The sequence below is a fragment of the Lepidochelys kempii genome, chromosome 3 (genome assembly GCF_965140285.1).
Source record: "Lepidochelys kempii isolate rLepKem1 chromosome 3, rLepKem1.hap1, whole genome shotgun sequence".
Lineage (NCBI taxonomy): Eukaryota > Metazoa > Chordata > Testudines > Cheloniidae > Lepidochelys > Lepidochelys kempii.
In genome coordinates this window covers 18787571-18807221 of record NC_136382.1, presented here as the reverse complement: position 1 = coordinate 18807221, position 19651 = coordinate 18787571, and the positions used below count along the sequence as shown (strand labels likewise).

Here is a 19651-nt window from a genome sequence, read left to right as displayed (position 1 = left end):
AGGGTGCTCTTTGTGGATGTGCCCCTCATGCCTGCATGGAAGTTCATTGACTTCAAAGAACTCCATGTGAGTGAAGAAATCCACCAGCATGGAGCTGATGGCAGGATCAGGGAACAGTGCTCAAGCTGCCAAGGTACATTGGCCTGTAAAATAATTGACAAAGGCAAAGAGTGAAACATAATTTTAAACATCTCAGTAGAGGGAGCAAGAATAATTTATTTAATCTGTATAAAGTTTTATCTAACCTCAGATTTGTGATTCAGCCCTTTAGCTGCCAATGTAAAGATACAGTAAAACAACAGCAGGTTGATTTGAGACAGAAAATTATTATAGGTTTAAAAAACCTCTTGATTCATTCTCCTTAGCAGGGGGATTCCTCTGTGCCTTACTTGCTCTAGGAATCTCATGATTTCTCCTACTAACTGTTGCAGTCCTGTGGGTGCTAAGTGACTTTCTCTCCTCATATGTGCTGTTTCTTGATTCCTCTGCTTTGGCTGTATCTGTCAAGATGTGAAGCGTGCATAAACTGGTACAGAGTCAGCCTGCCTGGCAGCTTTAAGTCAGAAAAGATTCTCCATTGGTGCAATGGGAAGGGCAACAAGAGACGGGAAATCACAGAGGGGCTCATCTTCTGTATTATCTACTGAATGCTAACCGTGTGCCCAGCACTGTACAGAATATGGAGGAGAATGGATCACTGCCCCCAAGGAGCCTACAATCTTAGGCCCTAATCCTGCAAACTCTTAAGCATCTGTATGACTTTACTCACACAGAGTTGTCCCATTGATTTAAAATACAAATGTTACCAATGAATGTCATTTTAACAGAACTATCCACAGGACTAACGTTATGCAGATACTTAAGTGCTTGCAGGATTAGGGCCAGGGATGAGAAAACAATACATAATTGAGACACACAGAACACCGGGAAATTGATTCACCACATGTCACTGCAGGGGTTAGTTTATGATGATTAAACATTTCTCTAAATGATTAATTCTCAGCTGCATTAATCAGGCACAGAAATTGCAAAGAAAGCCAACCCTGAAATAATGGGAGTCTTACAGAGATCCACCAGACACCTTCCCACAAGACAGTTTGCTCCTGCTTTGTGCATTTTCATCTTTATTGTGCATGTTAAAGTGAATGATGAAAATTAGCAAATCAATGCACATCATCAGTGTGAAATTTAAACAATAAACAAATTAAAATTAAAGATGTTATACTCATTCCTTAATCCCTCTACTTTTATTCATGATTTTTCAAAACACATTTTTACACGTACTTTTTTCTCTTCATTCCCTAGGCAAAATGTTTGATTGTTGACCTGGCTTTTGGACTCTGAATTCTGCAAGATGGGTTTATTTAACAAATTATTTTTAACTGTTGAGCTTGTTGAGAGTATAAGGTAGGAAACTGAATCACAAGTCCACCCAATTTAGGCGTAATCAATTTGCACCTTTATTTATAAATTTTCAGACAGAATTATTGTCACGTATAGTGTCAGAACATATATTTATGCCTGACGATAAATAGATGAGATCAGGGCCATAACTAAGACGGAGCAAATGGGGCAGTCACCCGGGCAAAAAGCCATTGGGGTGGGAAAACGGGCTGGCGGGGAGGGGCATGCAGGGTCACGTGTTCCGCCCCATCTCCGCAATTTCTGCCTTCCATTTAGCACAGGGGTTTACAAACTATGGGGCATGCCCCCCACAATTTAAAAACTGTTGCCTCCTGCCAGGAGCTAGCGTATTGGAAGATGGTGGGAGCCGCCAGGTCTGCTCTTTATGGCTGGGCGGCACAGCCAGTGGTGGATTAGCCACTGGGCCAACGGGGCCTGTTCCCAGAGTCCCTGGCCAATTGGGGAGCCCTGGAAAAATGGGCACCCCTGCGCCCTGATCCACTCCACCTGCACAGCGCTCCTTCCTGGGAGCGGGGTTGGGGCACACGGGCTTGACCCGCTCTGTCCAGCCCCGCGCCCCAACCCTGCTCCCCCCGGCAGGAGCACCAAGCGGGGGGGTGGAGCAAGGTAAGCCCCCGTGTGCCAACCCCACTCCCCTCCCAGCAGGAGCGCTGAGGGGCGGGGCAGGAGGGACTGCAGGTGGAAGTCTTGCTGCTCTTTCCACACTTATTAACTCAGGATCATGGCTGTCTCCAACACCCGAACCTTGAGTTGCTGCACCTCACTGTGTGGAAGCTCCATGGCTGAACCTGATGGAGCTTTCTTGCTCAGATCAGGTTAGACATGCACTTGGTGAACACTCGAAGTGCTGCCGACAGGCCGAACGGGAGGACTGTGAACTGGTAGTGGGTGCTGTTCACCACAAACCTGAGGTACTTTCTGTGGGACGGAGTTATTGCTATGTGAAAGTACATGTACTTCAAGTCAAGGGTGGCATACCAGTCTCCTGGATCCAATGAAGGGATGATGGAGGCCAAAGAGACGGTGAGGAACTTGAGTTTCTTCACGAACTTGTTGAGTTCTCGCAGGTCTAGGATGGGCCTGAGCCCGCCTTTGGCTTTCGCTATTAGGAAATACTGGGAATAGAAGCCCTTGCCGTTCAGCTCCTGAGGAACCTCTTCCATTACTCCTAGCAATAGGAGCGAGTGCACTTCCTGTATGAGGAGTTGCTGGTAAGGGTCCCTGAAGAGGGACGTGGAAAGGGGGATGGAAGGGCAGGAGGGCATAGAATTGGATGGAGTATTCCCTCTCTACCGTGCACAGCACCCAGCGGTCCGAAGTGATACGGAACCATGCACAGTAGAAAGGGGATAATCGAGACAAAAAGGTAAGGCGGGGTGGAACCAGTTCTTGCTCTGGTGCGCCTTCCTCGACCACATCTTCAAAAGGCCTGTTTCGGGCCTGAAGGTGCCTTGGATTGGCCAGAGCCATGGCCTGAGGCAGGTGTGGCCTCTTTCTACCACTTCAGTTTCTCCTCTGGGAACTATCCTGTAGATTCAGTTGTTGATAGAACCATGGAGGAGGTTTCAGCCTGAAATGCTTCCACTGCATGGTGGGAGTGTGGAGGCCCAGCGATTTGAGGGTGGCTCTTGAGTCTTTAGACTATGACGCCGTTTAGGAAAACAGCATCACACCCTCAAAGGGGAGGTCCTGAATGGTCTGTTGGACCTTGTATGGCAGACCAGAAACCTGGAGCCAGGAGCCCCTTCTCATGGCCACCCTTGTAGCCATGACTCTCGTGGCGGCATCAGCACTGTCCAGTGCAGCCTGGAGGGAAGCTCGGGAGATTAGCTTGCCCTCTTCAACCAAGGCCAAAAACTCGACACAGGAGCCTTGGGGGAGCAGCTCTGCAAATTTTTCCATGGCCTGCTGGTTCGAAATTCTGAGCTGCAATCCATCCGTAGAATAGGGCCCCAAGGACTGCCCGAGCAGCAGCCAGTGTGGCTGACCCCAGGGTCCGCCTTAGCAGCAGTCCCAGGGGCAACCAGAGCAGCAGCAGGTCGGCAGCTCCCAGCAGTGGTCCCAGGGGCGACTGGAGCAGCTGCTGCTCGGTGGCCCTGGCAGTTGGTGGCGCTGGCCCTGGGTCCCGCCCCCAAGATTTAGTCGGGGGTATTTATAGTACAAGTCATGGACAGGTCTATGACTTTTACTAAAAATACCCATGACTAAATGGTAGCCTTAAATATCAATAAAGCTCATGTTAGATGGATTAATAACTGACTGACACATCTCAAAAAAGTAGAGAGACTCATCACTGAATGGGAGTTTCTGATGGAGTTCTGCAGGGTTTGGTTCTGGGCCTGTTGCTATTCAACATTTTCATCAACAATCTGGAAATAGATAAAATCACAGCTGATAAAATTTGCAAATGACAGAAAGATTGTCAGAATGGTAAATAAAGATGAGGATGGGGCAGTCATACAGACTAATCTGGGTTGCTTGGTAAACTGTGCTCTGTCAAACAACATGCATTTTAACTCAATCAAATGCAAACATACATCTAGGAACAAGGAATGCAGGCCATACCTACAGAATGGGGGACTGTATTTTGGAAAGAAAGGACTCTGAAAAGGATTTGGGGGTTATAGTAGACAAGCAACTCAACATCTGCTCCCAGTGTAATGCTGTGGCAAAAAGAGCTAATGTAATTCTTATGGTAGTGGTGAGACTTATACTGGAATTCTGCATACAGTTCGGCTATGTATATTTTAAAAAGGATGCTGGAAAACTCTGACGGGGTGCAGAAAAGAGCCACAAAAATAATTTGAAGGCTGGAGAAAATGCTGTACAGTGAGAGACTTAAAGAGATCAATCTGTTTATCTCATCAGAAAGAAGATTGAGAGGCAACTTGATTACAGGTGAATGCTACTTTGTTACGTGAGCTGTAGCTCACGAAAGCTTATGCTCAAATATATGTGTTGGTCTCTAAGGTGCCACAAGTACTCCTTTTCTTTTTGTTACGTGAGTAACTTAACTGGGAGAAAATACGGGTACTAAAAAGGTCTTGAATCTAGGGGAGAAAAGCATAACAAGAACCCGTGGCTGGCTGGAACAGGAAATCAGACAAAATCAAAGTAGAAATTACGCACAATTTTTTAAAAATGAGGATGATTAACCATTGGAACAAACTACCCAGAGCAGTGGGAAGGGGGTTCTCCTTCTCTGGATGACTTCCAATCCAGACAGTAGGCCTTTCTGGAAATTATGCTTTAGGCAAACAAAAGTTATTGGGCTCAATGCAGAGATAATTGTGTGGAATGTAATGGCCTGTGCTACGCAAGAGGTCAGACTAGATGATCTAATGGTCCTTTCTGGCCTTAAACACTATGAATATATCTTTCAATGGCAGTGCAAATAGATGGGTATAAACATGGCATTTTATTCAAGACATTCCAAGGCATCCAATGCAATTTTGAGCTTACATTGAACTACATGTTCATGCAACACATTTCATTAATCTACTCCGTTTTGATGCTGTGTATATGGTGCATGTCCTGTGAGAGATGCCCCACAGCTCAGAGAAATTAGCTGCTTTCTTACTAGGAGATTGGGTAAAACAAAAAAAAAGATAGTGTTAAAATGAAGAAAAACACCTTAACTCAGTCTCTTGAGAGCATCACCCAACTGTACTTTTGATTATATGAAGTTATAGTTTTCGGGCCTGATCCTATGATGTGCTGGGCACCATCAACTCCTACTGGAGACATGGAGAAAGGGCTCAACTTCCAGGGAAGTCACTGTGTGTAGAGGGTACTCAGCACCTTGTAGGAGACGCTCTGCATCTTGCAATATTAGACTCTTGGAACCCATCCAAACTAGAGCCCAAATGCCACCACACATGCATGGATTTATGAGCTGTAATTTTTCTACATGAAGATGGTGGAGCTGACAATTCAGGGGGCTGTTAGGCTGCACTGGTGGGATTCACATGCTGTGGATTATCCTTCTCTTTCAGAGCCTTCACTATGGATTTAGAATATTGAAGAATAATGGATATTGTATTGCTTGCTTGGATGTGCTTCAGTACAAACTTCCATCCATGGTTTTCTAACAAACCAGTCTTCATAAGCTTGATCAAGTTTAAGTTGTTTGAAGATTCAGTTTTCTTTATCTCTGAAATAGTCCGCTAAGGGGAAAAAACAAATAGAAGACATTTTCTTTTTTAATATTTGCCATAATGGAAATGCTCCACTTTAAATCAACACTGGAATGTACTGTAATTGAATGAAAGGGATCATAATCTAACTTGCATCAGTATTTGTTTGTGAACACTTAAAATATATGAATACCTACATTTACTATTAGTAATTCCAAATATATCTTCAGTGTGTCATTTGAAATAAACAGAATATTTCTTATTGTAAGATTGTGAGATTAAGAAATTCTTGTCTAAACACCCCTCCTTCAGATCAGCATGCACTTTACAAACCAATCATATGCAGAAATCTCCCCTTGAACTACCAAAGTTAGAATACATAAAGCTACTTTGTTTTCTCTGGAGGAAAAGATTAAACTGAGTAACAAAAGGCTGTGCCAAAATAAACCTCTCCAAACCTCTGTCTGACCGAGCAAACACAAGCTAAGTTTATACTGCAATCACAGGTGTGACTGCGGGGATACACCTGAGTGCGTGAGCTTTAGCTAGCTCAGGTACTGTAGCAGTGAAGTGGCAGTGCAGGTTTCAGTACAGACTAGCCCTGGGAGTAATTATCCAGGGTTCTGGGTGAGCTTGCACAGCCCAGGCTGAAGCACGCACTGTCTCAGCTTTGTATGTCTACTCCAGCTGCGATCACACCCCATGATTGAAGAATAAACATACCCTGAGGGTTTGTCTACACTTAAAACACTACAGCGGCACAGCTGGGCCACTGTAGCACTTCCGTGTAGACATTACCTACGCCGACGGGAGGGATTCTCCCATTGCATCGGTAATCCATACCCTTGAAAGATGGTAGCTAGACTGATGGAAGAATTCTTCTGTCAACATAGCGCTGTGTACATAGAGACTTAGGATGGCTTAACTATGCCACTCGGGAGTGTGGATTTTTCACAGCCCTTAGTGATATAGTTATGTTGACCTAATTTTAAACTACTTTTGCTCTCCACTCCAAGCACAGGAACAGAGTAGCTCAGAATCAGGCCAATAATATTAACTATAATGTTTTCAAGCGGGTTTTCTTAAATCAAATCCATAGTATCCCTATTAAAAATTAACTATAATTATAGGATTGTGAACAGTAAAAGCTTTTCTTTTTAAAATTTGATACAGATACCGTTATGTGTTTATTCTGTGGAAATTGAAGGAGATTGATAGCATGTTTCTGACTAAACAACATAAGGTCCATTTTAATTTTCCTTTTCATGGGCTTTCAAGATTTTCTGAAGTCCCAAATGTTCCAGGCAGTTTGCTGGAATGAAATGCTGCCCCCCACTAGTAACATCTCTCTACAAGTTACATTCAGACATATATGCACATGAAGTAATTACCCAGTTTCTCTATAGCTTCCACACACACACTGGGATACATGCCCTCAGAGTAAGTAGCAACCAAGATGTATGAATCTGTTTTCACAGCTATCAGACCTCTGTTCTCCTAGATAAAAAAGAAAACTGGTTAAAAGTTGCAGGGTTCTTCTAAATATATATACTGTTTATCAGTGTATGCTAGACAAGGATGTTTTCTATCTTTAAGTTGTGTGTCATTTTGAGGAAGAAAATGTTTTAGGGCCTAAATCAAGACTGATATTGATAGCAGATATAAATTCATTTAAGATGATGGGTTTTATATATATATATTTTAATCAAGCCAAGCAATAGCTGTTCTGGTTTTTTATTATACTGCATGTTCCCACCTTTATTCATAAATAATGTTTTTATAAAGCACTTTGAAGAGATAAAGTGCAATCCAGGTGCTAAGTATAACCCACAAAAATGTTATTAAAATATTAATAAAATAGATGTGTGTGCTCTGTATAATTTGAAAGACTCCAAAAAGGCTTTACAAACTAATCATATCTGAATCTCATTAATTTGAAATAATGAATGGAAGTCCCATTGGGAATTACTGAATTAGGATGCAAATGTGTGGGGTTGCCCAGCATCTTCTGGGAGTTGCTGAGCACACTCAACTCCCATATTTGAATTACATGATGTCAATTACTGAGTTAAGCATCTGAGTCATGGGATGTGAGGATTAGCAAGTGTGTATGCACATGTGCACAGGAATCACTACCCACCACCACTCAGCTACCTTTGGGGTGGAACATGTGTGCAGTTTCACAGCTCAAAAGAACAGTGTACAGCTGCCTGCAGTGACTCAAGAGCATAAGCACCAACCTCAGGGCAGACTGTTAGGAAGCAGGGCACTAACCCCAAATTGGCTGTGAGTTCTACACTTAGATTGCACCAACCAAATATCAAAGATAAACTCCTCAGGAACTATACCAGCTTTCACATGGAGTCATAGTCCCCTTGGGTACTCTGATCTATCTCGCCACCCAGGTGAGCGTACCTTTGTGACAGATGGTCCCTTACACCAAAAATCACATCAATACTCCGGTACTCAGGTTACTCCCAGTCCCAAAGGACCTGTCGCTTACCAGGCCAATTGCATCTTAGAGCTCACACCAAAGACAACGTTTGTAGCAAATCCTACGATAGGCTCTATAAACATTTATTCAGCAGGAAATGGAAAAGAGAATTATTTACAAAGTTAAAGCAGCTAAACATATATACACAGATGAGTGAAGCCTTCTTGCCCCTTTGCTGTAGGGAATTAAGGAACTTGCAGTAGCTGTTTTCAGGGCCCTCTACACTCCCAAAGGTGTGATCAAGGACAAAAGATAGCAGACCTCTTTGAGCCTGAGTCGATTGTAAAACCCCAGTATGAAACTCAAGTTCCAGCAACAGACCCAGCAAAGTTTGACTTTGGAGATTCACCATTGTCTGAGGAGTGGACAGATCGCCCGAGGAAGAAACTTTGTGAAAGATCCAAAGTGTTCACACTGCATGAGTGGGATGTGGGATGTTCAAAAGGAGTAGAGCACGACATCAGACTACATGACTCTCAACCTTTTAGGGAGAGATCTAGGAGGATTGCCCTCTCTGAGGTGGAAGATGTGTGACGTCATCTTCAAGAGCTGACTGCGAATGGCATCATTACAGAGTCCCGCAGCCCATAGGCCTCACCCCTTGTGGTAGTCCAGAAAAAGAACGGGAAAATCCAGATGTGTATTGACTACCGCACCCTAAACAGCCATACTGTGATTGACCAGTACACTATGCCTTGAGTTCAAGATGCCTTAGATTGCTTGCTGGGAAGCCAGTGGTTCTCTGTGTTGGATCTCCGGAGTGGATACTACCAGATCCCCCTGGGAGAAGAAGATAAGGAGAAGACAGCCTTCATTTGCCCATTAGGGTTTTATCAGTTCTAACGCATGCCCCAGGGGATTTCGGGAGTGCCTGCCACATTTCAATGTCTTATGGAGGAAGTCGTGGGAAACATGAATTTACTGCAAATGTTAGTTTATTTGGATGACCTGATTGTGTTTGGAAGAATCTTGGAGGAGCATGAAGAAAGACCTCTTAAAGTGCTTGATAGGTTGGAGGACTATGGTTTGAAGCTCTCAGTAGACAAATGCCAGTTCTCAGTGAAGTATGTGGATCACATCGTGTCCCAAAAGGGCGTGAGTACTGATCCTGATAAAATAGAAGCACTCACTACCTGGCCACATCCAAGTAACTACAGAGAACTCAAGACCTTTCTTGGATTTAGTGGCTACTACTGCAGATTTGTGAAGAACTATACTACGATTGTAAAGCCTCTGAATGATCTTACCAGGGGATAACAGCCCGGAAAAAAACAAATCTAAGACCAAGAACAAGGGGAGGTCCCCAAAACCTCCTGTGCAGAGACACTATGGCCCCTTCGAACCGTTTGGGCCACGGTGGGATGAGAGATGTGAGAGGACATTTCAAGAAATCATTACTTGCCTAACTCATGCTCCAGTCCTAGTCTTTGCTGACCCCAGCGAACTGTTTATCCTGCATACTGATGCCATTTTGGAGGGTCTGGGAGCAGTCCTGTATCAGGAAGTGGAAGACAAACGTAACCTGTAGCCTTTGCCAGCCGAGGATTGTCTGATAGTGAAACTCGCTATCCTACCCACAAGCTGGAGCTCTTGGCCTTGAAATGGGCCATCACTGAGAAATTCTGAGACTACCTGTATGGTGCTCAGTTCCAGGTTTGGACAGACAACAATCCACTGACTTATGTGTTAACAAGTGCTAAGCTGGATGCTACAGGGCAAAGATGAGTGGCTGCTTTGGCTAGCTATGACTTCAGCATTCAATATCGATCAGGGAGATGCAGTGTAGATACGGATGCACTGTCCAGGCGTCCTCAGGCACCAGAAATCTGTGTGATACCCATGGATGGAGTGAGAGCTATTTGCAGTGTGAGTTGTCGAGAGCCGGAGGCCCACTGGAGCCTTCAGGGATGTGTTAAAGAAGCTCTGGGCCTGCCCCCTGAAAGCATGCCTTCTGCCTCGGTGAACTAAATAGCATTGGACCAATCTCCATTGCCCATGCTCAATGCGGCTGATTGGCAAGAAGCCCAGCTGCAAGATGTTGACATTTGTGATACACTGCTTGCCAAAAGGGAGGGGCGAAGCCCAGCTGCGGTTGTCCCACCTAACCCAGAGGGTAAACTACTATTGAGAGAATGGACCAAACTAAAACTGATTCAGGGAGTGCTACACCGAGTGACCATGGACCCGTTACAAAAGCAGCGAGCACAGCTAGTGCTGCCAAAACAGTACAGAGCCCTGGCCATGAGGGCCCTGCATGATGACTTTGGACATCTAGGGATGGAGAGGACCCTGGAACTTATTTGTAGTAGGTTCTGTTGGCCCTGGATGGCTGAAGATGTTCGCAGGAAATGTGAGACCTGCGCTCAATGTGTTCAAAGGAAAACTCTGCCCACGAGAGCTGCATATCTCAAGAACGTCACCAGTAACAAAGCTTTGGAACTGGTATGCATTGTTTTCTTGTCTCTAGAAGTAGACAAGAGGAATGTTGGAAACATGCTCGTAGTGACTGACCATTTTATGCGGTATGCACAGGCATATCCCACACGTGATCAGAGGGCCACCACCGTCGCTCGAATATTGTGGTAGAAATATTTCTCAGTTTATGGATTCCCGGCCTGGATACACTCTGATCAGAGGTGGGATTTTGAGAGTCGCCTTCTGAAGGAGGTGCTGAGGATAGCAGGAATTAAAAAGTCTAGGACAACACCTTATCACCCGGGGTCAGAAGATAGAGAAAGCTATGAAACTCACCAGCAGTATGTGTCTCGACTAACAGAAAAGCTGCGGGGTGCTTATCACTTAGGTATGTCTGCAGCTGGGAAGAACTCAGACCGCAACAAACATCGATATGATGCTAGGGTGCATTCGCAAACACAAGATAGCTGACAGATGGAAGGCAGTACTTTACCTGGTGATGGAAAAGCTGGGAGATCTTCTGGTCTACAAGATCAAACCTGAGGAGGGTCCAGGGCAAATAAAGATGGTGCATAGAAACCTTTTGTTCCCTGTGCGGGAATTGGTAGGCACCCCTTATGAGATGGGCCATGACAGGGCAGCCAGGCAGAACAGAAGTGATGGACCAAAGCCGCCATCCAATACGGACAGCGGGCCCTCTGAAGCTAACCTACCCCTATTCAGCACATTGGAAAGTGAGGCTGAAGAGGAAGAAACGACCATGGTATATCCTGGAATGGAGACAAGATTTTGGTCTCGACCAGCTGAGCCAATAGACAGCTCCCCCTCTTCAGCTCTAAACCCCACGGCGGAGGTATTTAGGCCCATTACTGGCACCCCTGTGCCGCCGATGGGACCCCCTGTGATGATGCACACAGGTTATTGGACAGTGGAGACATCCAGGTGGAGGGGGCCCTAGGCACGCTGGACCTTCCACAGTCAGAACTAGAGATGCAGGGGCCTATGGCAGTAGCCGAGGGATCCTCAAAGGAAACCTCTCCATCCGTCACTCAAGAAGATATCCCTGCTACCTCTGCAACAGAGATTCTCAACAGACGGGACAGGGTAATAAGACCTGTAAAACGGTTAACTTATGATGCACCTGGGGTGACTAGTGAGGCACCAATACACTTAGCACACAGGCTTGTGGAAGCTGTAGTGGGCTTCCTGAGGCCCTTCAGAGGAAACCAATGAGTTGGTATAATAGGAAGTGTGATTTCTTGGGATGCCAAATTCTTGGCTGTGGGGAGGATGTAAGCAGAGTCAGGATGAGCTCTACCCTGACATCTGGTGGTGAGTTGTGGCAGGTTGTGGAAAAGAACTTCAGGGGCTGATCTCATTTGCATAGGCACACCTACCCAGCCTAGATGGTCACTTTGGCTGCTGAGGGATCCCCAATTTCTCTGTTATTGGGGCAAGAAGAATAAAGTGTTGTTATCCTGATGATGTGAATCAAGGACAGTGGAACTGTACTTGGCTTTTTGTTATGATGGAGGGACTCGCAATCAACTAAGTAGCACTCGCTAGGCAAGAGACAGGGTTCCAAAACTCAGTGAATGGAGGGAGGCTGGGGACAGACATTTACACCTTGTGGTATGGGACCTTTCTGAGGGCTCTAAATGCCACCTGCACTTCCTCTTCTCTCCACTGTGTAATAACAGAGCTAATTTTGATTCCATAAGGAGTCTGGTTACAGATTGTAGAGCTGACTTCACGTTGGGCCAATGGTGAACCAGCACTGGGGCTCCCATACTATGAGCTGAAATCATTGAGTACTGTGTTAAGTAGTAGGGAACCTGAAGATATATTGTTGAGCGGCTCACAGGATGGCTACTGGAGAGGAGCAGCTGGCGGAGTGGCTAGCAGGATGGCTACTGGAGAGGAGCAGCTGGTGGTGAAGGCTGCAGCAGAAACCCATGGAGAGGCGGGGCAGTCAGCCACTGAAAAATGTAAGGTGCCTCTTTACTCCCCCCACCCCATTTCCACACAGGCTGGGGGGTTAAAACTCTGCAGATAAACTTTTGAACTCTGGACTCACCAAGGACAGAGACAGAGACTTTTGGGTTGCTGAACTTCAGGATTGCTGGACTTTTGGGTGACTTTTTGGGTTGCTGGACTCAAGAACCAAAGGGAAAAGACACGGCCCAATTTGCTTGGGGTGGGTTTTTGCTCATGGTTTGTGTAATGAATCCTGTTGGTGGTGTTTTCCCAACATAATGCCACATTGTTTCTCTCTGTTATTAAAAGGCTTTGCTACACAGAGACTCTGTGCTTGCAAGAGGGAAAGTATTGCTTCTTAGAGGTGCCCGGGGGTGGTGGTATATATTTGTCCCAGGTCACTGGGTGGGGGCTTGAGCCAGTTTTGCAATGTGTTATTGGAACGGAACCCCTAGATACAGAACCTGGCCCTTGTTGCTGCCAACTCTGACAGGCAGAAGGGTTACACATCTTAAGTTTCAAACAGGTTTCAGAGTAACAGCCGTGTTAGTCTGTATTCGCAAAAAGAAAAGGAGTACTTGTGGCACCTTAGAGACTAACCAATTTATTTGAGCATGAGCTTTCGTGAGCTACAGCTCACTTCATCGGATGCATACCGTGGAAACTGCAGCAGACTTTATATACATACAGAGATCATAAAACAATACCTCCTCCCACCCCACTGTCCTGCTGGTAATAGCTTATCTAAAGTGATCATCAAGTTGGGCCATTTCCAGCACAAATCCAGGTTTTCTCACCCTTCACCCCCGCACACACAAACTCACTCTCCTGCTGGTAATAGCCCATCCAAAGTGACAACTCTCTACACAATGTGCATGATAATCAAGGTGGGCCATTTCCTGCACAAATCCAGGTTCTCTCACTCCCTCACCCCCCTCCAAAAAACATGTGTATGTGTGTGTTTTTGGAGGGGGGTGAGGGAGTGAGAGAACCTGGATTTGTGCAGGAAATGGCCCACCTTGATTATCATGCACATTGTGTAGAGAGTTGTCACTTTGGATGGGCTATTACCAGCAGGAGAGTGAGTTTGTGTGTGGGGGGGTGGAGGGTGAGAAAACCTGGATTTGTGCTGGAAATGGCCCAACTTGATGATCACTTTAGATAAGCTATTATCAGCAGGACAGTGGGGTGGGAGGAGGTATTGTTTTATGATCTCTGTATGTATATAAAGTCTGCTGCAGTTTCCACGGTATGCATCCGATGAAGTGAGCTGTAGCTCACGAAAGCTCATGCTCAAATAAATTGGTTAGTCTCTAAGGTGCCACAAGTACTCCTCTTCAAGTTTCAAACAGTTATAAAGGCTTCTATAATAAGCAAGCTCTATATATCCTTTAAGGCTAACCGAGGCTAAGCCCTAGGGTTCTCTTGCTTATGCCTAATAAACCTTGCCCTCCAGAGTCAAAACAGCATAGAGATAATCAGTTTCTTCTGTCTGGGGTTTTTTATTTCCCTCTGCCATGTGCTCTGAGCTGTGAACTCGGATGATGGGAGGAATCCGCTTGCATGACTCATTTTCATGGGTGGGAAGGGGCGGGAGGGAAGTAGAGCAAAACAGTCTTTTGTCCCCTGTAACATTCCATAATAATCCATCTGCTGTCAATGGATTGTTCCTGTTGGGCAAGACATAACACTTTCTGTTACAGATTGGCACTTTGTACTAGTTAATGAATAATGTTTCTCTCCTGTCTGGTGATTTACAGAGTCACAGAGGCTTATAATACTACCACTCAAATATTACGTTATAACAGGGGTTGGCAACCTTTTGCACCCAGCCCGTCAGGGTAAAGCCGCTGGCGGGCCGGGCCAGTTTGTTTATCTGGAGCATCCGCAGGCACAGAGCCCTGCAGCTCCCACTGGCCGCGGTTCGCCATTCCCAACCAATGAGAGCTGCGGGAAGCGGTGTGGGCCGAGGGACATGCTAGCCACTGCTTCCCACAGCTCCCATTAGCCAGGAATGGCAAACCGCTGCGGGGCTCCATGCCTGTGGACGCACCAGATAAACAAACTGGCCCAGCCTGCCAGCAGCTTTACCCTGATGGGCTGGTTGCCAAAGGTTGCCAACCCCTGCCTTATAATATGGAATACAGAAGTGAGAATGCAGGCAGCAACTCAAAAGCATTCAGTAAAGTCTAAACACTAAACACATTCTTATAATTCTAAAACCTATTTTAACAATACTAACACACAGGTGAGCCAGACTCATTCCAGCTATTTATCAGTGTTCCACTGCAGCCTGGGGACCTTAGCATGAGGTGGCACCTGGTTTACCAGCATCACAAATGCTACATAACATTAAAAAGGAAGAGAAGCATACCACATGTAACTGCAAAGTGGCTAGAAGTTTATGCTGTCATAATGTAGTTAATCAACATGGAACTGGGCCAGATCCCTGGGGTTAGCACTTCTACTTTTGTTTGAAAAAAAAAGAGAGAGAAAGGGTTGAGCTCTTCAGTGACAAGTCAAGATGCTGATACTGATTCTCAGTTGGTGTCATTGGCCAGTGAAGTTACTCAGAAAACCTGGCCACCTCGTTTTACATCTACATTTCCACACAGCTGGAAATGAGACCGCCCATAATGAGAAATCTCAGACCTGGTTTATCCTAAAAGCCAGAAATAGTGATTGTGCCCCAAATAGTTGGAGTAAAATATTTGGGATAACAGTAACTTCACTGACCAGTTTCCCTTCTCAGTGTTAGTAAAGAAATAAAATTGTCGGATACTTTGAGATGGATGGTAGAATATATTTCTGTTTTAATCTATGTTATATGCTTGTCATTTTCCTTGTAGAGATGCTCTGCTGTGCATTTATTTGTTTGCCCCATATATGTAAAGGTGCTGTGGATAGAAAGGAGGCAGCATTTTGTTTAACCTCTAATCGACTCTGGGTGTTAACATAAACAGGAGATGTGGGAAGGAAAGAGGAAAACTATCAAATACTTTTTTCAGTGCTTGGACCTACTTGCCATACATGTTAGCAACTTACATTTTTAAGATAGATGGAGTACGCATCTGCTCGGACACATTTATACTGCTTCTCCTGGAAGTAAAGTCCTTCTCTTCTGACCTGTAATAAGTTCTTGAAGAAAGCAGAGCTGAGGATTAAGGCATTCTGTGGCTGCAGCTAAATTGATAAAATGGGACATTTTGTTATGGACCAAAAGGACACACTTTTGCAATCATTAAAAAACACACTTCTTCTGTTTCAGAGTAACAGCCGTGTTAGTGTGTGTTCGCAAAAAGAAAAGGAGTACTTTTGGCACCTTAGAGACTAACCAATTTATTTGAGCATAAGCTTTCGTGAGCTACAGCTCACTTCATCGGATGCATCCGAAAGCTTATGCTCAAATAAATTGGTTAGTCTCTAAGGTGCCACAAGTACTCCTTTTCTTTTTACTTCTTCTGTTATGTCTGATAATTAACCAAAGATGATTTCATAAATAGATAATGATAACACAAAAAGGGAAAATGTCTGAACAACTTTGAAAGTGGGCTTTTAGTCCATGTAAGAATGAACTGTATTTTCAGTGTCTGATTTAGGATCTGATTCACAAATGCTTGCATTTACCCCTGTGAGTAGTCCCATTGATTACAGTGGGACTAATAGTAAGCAGTATGCCCAGCAGTGTTTACAGGATTGGGCCCTTAGGTTAAAACCTCTCTGGAGCAGAGGACTCTGCCTTGCTCTGTGTTTGCATAGTGCTGAGCACACAGATGGCAGGTTCAAATACTAATATTCTCCATCTTTAATATACAGACATAGCTTTGAGAGACTCCAGCAAGTGAGCTTTTCAGATCAAGATGGAGCATTACATGCTAGAATCTAGGAGCAAATCTTCAGCTGGTGTGAAATGCCATAGATCCATTGAAGTCAGTGGAGCTATGAGAATCTACACCAGCTAAGAATCTGCCCCCAGTCTCCATCAGCCACACTTCTAGAGTGAAGATGAAGTTTTAGCATTTTAGATCCTCGCTGACTGCTACTGTCCTATGGATAACACTTTGGTGCTCAGATACTATGGTGATGAGACCACATAAGTAAATAGAGAGACAGATTTGATCCCCTCTGTTCCAATGTAACATAAATAAGATAAAATAAAATTAGACAGGGGAAACATTAGTTTTGCCATACAATACAGAAGTGCTGCTATTCTGTTGTCTTGTTTGGTACCTTCTTGATAACAGAACAAAATCAACACAATCAAACGCAGTCCAAAGCATGAAAGAAATGGAGTTCTGCTGGAGTTGGAGTTCTTTCCTCCAAAGATCTAACATGAGTGCTTTACAACAAATTCAATCTCACAACACACTTTTTAGTAAGTAGTATCATACCTAGTGCCCTACCAAATTCACGTCCATGAAAAACAAGTCACAGACGGTGAAATCTGGTCTTTTGTGTGCTTTTACCCTATACTATACAGATTTCACAGGGGAGACCAGCCGTTCTTAAATTGGGAGTCCTGACCCAAAAGGGAATTGCAGGGGGTCACAGTATTGCCAACTTTACTTCTGCGCTGCCTTCAGAGCTGGGCGGCCAGAGAGTGGCGGCTGCTGACTGAAGGCCCCGCTCTGAAGGCAGCAGCACAGCAGTAAGGGTGGCAATACCGAATCATGCCATCCTTACTTCTGTGCTACTGCTGGCAGTGGCTCTGCCTTCAGAGCTGGGATCCCGGCCAGCAGCCGCCGCTCTCCAGCTGCCCAGCTCTGAAGACAGTGCCGCTGCCATCAGCAGTGCAGAAGTAAAAGGGTAGAAGTACGGCAGCCCGTCCCCTACAATAACCTTGCAACCCCCCCGACAACCCCCTTTATGGGTCAGGACCCCTACAACTACAACACCATGAAATTTCAAATTTAAATAGCTGAAATCATTACATTTACTATTTTAAAAATCCTACGATTGTGAAATTGATCAAAATGGACCGTGGATTTGGTTGGGCCCTAATTATACCCCATTTGGCTCAGAGGTTATGAGAATTGCTCAATGTCACACAAACAGTGGACGAGTCAGGAATATTTATTAGCATCCAGCAGTGCTGACTGACAGTCCCCTCTCTAATCACTAATTCATGCTCCCTCCCTTAAAAGAGTGTGGTACATTTCTAAATATTCTACCTTCAGTGTCACTTGCTAGGATGCTTTCTATTTTCTTACATTAAAGCCAACGGTTGATTCCCACACAGAATTGTCCTTTAATTTGATGATGGCCGCATGTTCCACATGTTTTGTTCTGATAAGGCAATCATTGAGCAAAGATTGAATTTGGTTCATTTTCCTTCAGTTCTGTGAAAGAAATCAGATATAGGTAGGTGTTCGTTTCCTTCCCATTGAGCTTCAGAGGCCTGATCCTCCTCCCATCCAGAATTTTATTTAGCTCCCTTTAGGAGGATGATCCAGAGTAAAAAAGATGAGAAATACACCATAACTTGCTATAAGCACCAGGTTAGAGTGGGACTCAGCTGGAGTGGGAAGCGTTAGTGCTCTTTTCAAGCTCCTCTCACAACAGCCTAGATGTTTCTGTTCAAATGATCAACAGCGAAATAATTGACAATATTGACATTTAAACTGACATTACTAGACCCCAGAGTTAACATTTGGTGATGACAGTACTGGTGGTATTGCACACGTTTTAGAGTTATTGTTTCAGGCTGTTTATCTGCATACTCAGCCAGATAGATGACACTGGATCAGTCGTATTTGGAAGATTTACTTAGCAATGATAAGGACAAGAAACTAAAAACGGATTGGCCCATCAGAAAATTGTAGGTATTGTGTCTCTAGAGTACTGGTTCATTCCAAACCAAGTGTTAGATGTGGTAAGGATTTCAGATTGACTGTGCTTTACATGACATCTCATCTGGATGATGATGATGAAGTAAAATAAAAATGATAAAGGTGTTCTTATCACTATACAACACAATGATTACATAAATCAGACCACTTTACTTTGAATGGTCCCTTGAAATATATGTTATCTATTTATGAAAAACAATCTGTTCCATCTTGTATTTAGCTGTGACACTGAGTAAGTTTCCCAGAGCTCTGTGTACGATCAAAAGCTTGTCTCTCTCACCAACAGAAGTTGGTCCAATAAAAGGTATCACCTCACCCATCTTGTCTCTCTGATAAATCAGACTATATAGTTTTATGAAGTAAATCACTATTAAATAACCATATAACAAATTGTAATGCAACATTTAATGAACAAAGCTGTTGTTGGATAATTCTGACAGTTATGCAGCGAATTAACCTAAACATTTTATACACAATTATATAGAAGTTATGCCTTAGTCAAACTCAGGTTGGATAGTGCATGCAGATGTGGTCGCCCCATGTCAAAAAAGATATATTGGCATTGGAAAAGGTTCAGAAAAGAGCAACAAAAATGATTAGGGGTATGGAACAACTTCTGTATGAGGAGACATTAATAAAATTGGTACTTTTCAGGTTGGTAAAGAGACAACGAAGGGGGAATATGATAGAGGTCTATAAAATCATGACTGGTGTGAAGAAAATAAATAAGGAAGTGTTATTTACTCCTTCTCTGAACACAAGAACTAGGGGTCAGCAAATGAAATTAATAGGCAGCAGGTTTAAAATAAACAAAACGAAGTATTTCTTTATACAACGCACAGTCAACCTGTGGAAGTCTTTGCCAGAGGATTTTGTGAAGGTCAAGACTATAACATGGTTCAAAAAAGATGAATTCATGGAGGCTATTCCAGCAATGGCTATTAACCAGGCTATGATAAATTCCATCAATGGCTATTAACCAGGATGGGCAGCGCAACCTCTGTTTGCCAGAAGCTGGGAATGGGCAACAGGGGTTGGATCACTTGATTACCTGTTTTGTTGATTCCTTCTGGGGCACCTGGCATTGGCCACTGGTGGAGGACAGGATACTGGGCTAGATGGACCTTTGGTCTGACCCAGTATGGCCGTTGTTATGTTCTTATACTGGGCTCAATACAAGGGTAATTGGGTGAAATTTAATGGACTGTGATACACGGGATGTTGACTAGATGATCTAACTCTATTTACTATTCTATTTTATACAGGTTTTTATACCACACTTATCACTGTAGTATCTGAGCAGTTTCCAGTAGTGCATTAAGCAATGTGACTACCTACACAACTGTCACGTGTTG

General features: G+C 44.2%; 1 protein-coding gene across 1 annotated transcript; it reads right to left on the bottom strand.

The window, feature by feature from the left end:
• Nucleotides 1–4830: 4830 nt before the first annotated feature.
• On the bottom strand, nucleotides 4831–17778 carry PFN4 (profilin family member 4). Its single transcript, XM_073335837.2, has 4 exons — nucleotides 17658–17778; nucleotides 15493–15630; nucleotides 6953–7058; nucleotides 4831–5591 (listed from the first exon to the last, which is right to left on the bottom strand). The coding sequence occupies exons 1-4, from the start codon at nucleotides 17772–17774 to the stop codon at nucleotides 5563–5565; spliced, it is 390 nt and encodes a 129-aa protein (XP_073191938.1). The 5' UTR covers nucleotides 17775–17778; the 3' UTR covers nucleotides 4831–5562.
• Nucleotides 17779–19651: the final 1873 nt, after the last annotated feature.

Bases quoted from the DNA above. Each gene is read 5' to 3' on its own strand.
- PFN4 (XM_073335837.2), bottom strand. From the start codon at position 17,774: ATGAACCAAATTCAATCTTTGCTCAATGATTGCCTTATCAGAACAAAA. The intron at 15,631-17,657 runs GTAAGAAAATAG...TTATCAATTTAG, and splicing joins AATCAACCGTTGGCTTTAAT to CTGCAGCCACAGAATGCCTT. The intron at 7,059-15,492 runs GTAAGTTGCTAA...TTTTTTATCTAG, and splicing joins ACTCCATCTATCTTAAAAAT to GAGAACAGAGGTCTGATAGC.